The 3542-nt window shown below is 45.9% G+C and overlaps 1 protein-coding gene across 1 annotated transcript in view; it reads right to left on the reverse strand.

Annotated features, from left to right (window-relative positions):
• The window catches only part of TRAF3IP2 (TRAF3 interacting protein 2), an 18514-nt gene extending 15309 nt beyond the window's left edge, over positions 1-3205 (reverse strand). The window contains exons 1-2 of the mRNA XM_010141936.1: positions 3190-3205; positions 2195-2944 (exon numbers count right to left, since the gene is read on the reverse strand). Of these exons, the coding sequence (XP_010140238.1) occupies positions 2195-2944; positions 3190-3205 (766 nt within the window). The remainder of the gene's footprint in view (positions 1-2194; positions 2945-3189) is intronic.
• Positions 3206-3542: the final 337 nt, after the last annotated feature.

Raw genomic sequence — 3542 nt, forward strand, 5'->3', positions numbered from 1 at the left:
CTCTCCTAGACCATTTTAAAAAACCCTTTTAGCTATTTTGGGGTCATGCTTTCCTTTTCCTAGCAGCTGTGAGGACTAAACTTTTCTTTTTAAAAGAGGAGTTAAAAAAAAAAGAAAGAAAACAAAACTCTCATGAAATAGTCCAATTCCAGGAGCCAACACTTTAAAAAAACCCAGCCAAGCCCACAATTGCAAAAGGATTCCTGATGAAATTGTGAGACGGCATCATCATATTTGTTGAGGTTGTTTCAGGAGATTTTCCTGCTCTCCCTCTTAGCTATTTGAAACAGGACAGAGTGAAAGAGGCTGAGAGAACTACACTGAAAGGAATTATGGTCTTCTCATGGGTTCCTCATGAATAGCTCTCTAGGGAACGCGGCAGGGCTCTGGGAGATCCAGTCTGGTTTGCAGGTTTTTAAGCCAACACTTTGCCGGCTTCCTTTGGACCTATCCGATGTGCCAGTATTTTCACGGATGTAACCACGGCTGTTCAGAAGCACAGCATGGCCTGGCGGAGGTGCCCGCACGCACCAGCAGCTCTGACATAAAAATATCTGAAATAATAGTCCCTGGACACACAGCGTTGCTGAGAGGAGTTCTTTGACTTCAGAAGCAGTTTTGCTGTTCTATCTCAAATAGCAGATGTCCAGAGCCAGCCTAGCGCCTACGGGCACAATTGCTGTTCCCTGGGAGAGGCGTGTTGCAACACACAAACTGCAGAGCTTTGTTGTGGGTTGCCACTGCCCACCAATTATCTGAAACGCGAGGAGCTGTCAGGAGGTGATTTACGCTGCACTGGGCATGTGAGAAACAGGAGTACAGTTGCCAGCTCCTTGGTCCTGACCAAATCTGCTCCAGCCATCTGAGTTCATTCGATTCTCTTTGCCCTCTGGATATGGTTGAAACGGCAGTGATTTTTCTAAAGAAAGCCTTTCAGAGTTCCTGCTTTAACACAAAACGGCCTCATTCAGTAAATGTCCTACTTCTTACCATGCCCGCGTGTGGAGGAGGTAAATGGAGGTAAATAGTGAGGGGTGTTGTGCAACCAGCTCTTTGTCTGCTTAAAGCTGAACTGAAAGGAGAAGGTACAAAAAGAAAACCAGAAGACTTTTTGCAAACATTCAGCTGTAGACACGGATGAAAGCCCATCTGCAGTCCCTTCCCCTTTAAAAAGTCCCAAGATCAGAGGTGAAAACTGAGGCTCTGATACTCTCTCTCTTTCATAGACCTAATTATAACACATTGCTGGAATGACAGAACTCCTGAAACATATAAATGCTGTAGAGTCAACAGAAGGTTAAAAAAAAAGGTTATCAGGACAGGCCTACAGCTTTTTATTACAAAGACAGCCCAAAATGGGCCAGGGTTTCATGAGTCTAATGTAATATAAATTACATTAAAACAATGATATTGCTGTTGAATGTTCAAAGCTCACTTCGTAACAGATAAAGATCTCAGTGACTGAAAAGGAATACTAATTAATAGCAGGCTGTAAACCGCGTTGTAGTCTCCGAGAGCCAAAACACCCGTATTGACAGAGTCGCATCAGCGTTCAGTGATACGATCACCAGCAGCAGAGAGGGCTCCATTTTAAGTAATGAGCTTTCATTTCATCTGACAACAGAAAAAACCGCGGATGATGGATGTCACGCTCTTTTCACACAGAAATAAAACACATGGGTCACTCTGGTAGTAATGCTGGGAGATACTGTTTACAGAGATCAAGGGTAACCTCCCGTCCCAGTTCTGACAGGAAATTCTCAACTTTGGGGATCCAAGCAGGAGCAAGGAGATCTATGAAAACAACAGGAATTAAGCTGGTACAGAAGGCTGCTGAATGACTGATGCAAGGAGGAAGGAAATGACTAGAATATGAAATACCAGCAGGGAAAAGGCTGTGTCTGCTCAGCGTGACCAACAAAGGCTAGTTTCTAGGAAAAATCATTAGCCTTCATTTGACGAGTAACTGTGAGCTCTTTAACTTTCTATCTGGCTCAGCAGTTCTGCATCAGAGAGTCTGGCTGCATAACCCCCAAATCTGGAAATATAAAAATGGACTGCTGATAGGTGTTTAAAAAGGTTAATAATTGCATGCCATGCATCGCCATTAAGTACTTCAGGAAAACACCGCCTTGGTGAGTGACGGCTGTGATACACCTGCAAAACCTCCCGTGGCGCAAGCTGCGCTACTCACATAGGCCCTGGGGGTGCTGCTCTGCTGGGCAGCGGTGCCCAAAGTAGCCATGGGCATTCGAAGAGGTGTTGGGATGGGGCAGGTGCTGGCACACAGGGCACTGCTGATGTTCAGGTCCAAAAAACTCTCTGGAGATCAGTGGTCCTGGGAGATCCTGAGGGTTCAGCACAGACACCAGTGGTAAGGGGGGCTCCAGCTGCCTGATGCCCATGACATCTCGTGACTGGGAGTTGCACCCTGTGTCCATGGTCCCCAGCTCTGCTGGGGGTCTGTATCCTGAGGGTTGCTGTGACCGTGAACTCTCGTGGCTGCTCTCCTCCAGTGAGTCCTTGAGAGCATCAGACAAGCTCTTCTCTGATTTCCTGAGGTTGTGCCCAGTGTCAGCTGAAAGCTGTGATCTAGGCTGCATGCCTGGTTTGTCCATAGCTACAAGATGCATCTTGGAGGGAACTACTCCAGCTATTGATTCACTGGAGGAACAGAAGTGTCCATCTCCATGAGGATTGGTATATTTTGACCACAAGCTACTGTCCACTTCCAAGGATTGGGCTGGCTGGTGATGTGCTGGTGCTCTGCATGATAGATTGGCCACAGGCTGAGACCTTTGAGTGACATGTGATCTCTGGGACTCCTCATCCTCCATATCCTCTCCAGAAAGTTGCAAAGCCTTTTCCAAGACATGTTCGGGAAAAGGGGACCATGGTATGGATTCATCCACTTCGACTGGTATGCTTCGACCCACAGAAGTGCCTGAAAAAGTGGGAGAAGAAACACTGTAGAAGGACAGCCATGATGACAATTGCCAGTCATTGCTCAGCGACCGTGAGGTGGAATACTAAAGAGCAATAAGTGTTCTTTATATTCTTTATATTTTTATGTTTTTTAAAAAAGACAGGCAGAAAACCAGCAAGAAAAGTCTGGCTGAATTTTGGCAAAGCAAGAAAGAAGAGAGTTAGCTGGAGTGTGGCTGGTACAGAATTATAATTTGGACTAACCTGACACAGAGGCCATTTCCAAGTTTTGTAGTTGCACCGGGAACGAGAGTCAGCTGCCTTACTGCAAGGCCAGGATTTTCCAGCAAGCTGGAAAACAAGAGAAAGGACTCTTGTGAACATGGTACAGCTTCACACAGGCAATAATCCTAAAATAACTCTATCTCAGAGACTGGAAAAGAACTACTGGTTAGAGTTCTGGAAATCGCATTGTGCAAAACAGAGGCTTTTATGGGATTTCTGGAACTTACTGTTCTTCTTGCTGAGATTGGAGTGGGGGAAGAGCGCACAAACTGTTTCTCAGAGGTAATTTCTGCACCTGACAAAAGAGCAGGCTGCTTAGGTCTGGAAGTTTG

This window comes from Buceros rhinoceros, unplaced genomic scaffold (assembly GCF_000710305.1).
Source record: "Buceros rhinoceros silvestris isolate BGI_N320 unplaced genomic scaffold, ASM71030v1 scaffold14338, whole genome shotgun sequence".
Lineage (NCBI taxonomy): Eukaryota > Metazoa > Chordata > Aves > Bucerotiformes > Bucerotidae > Buceros > Buceros rhinoceros.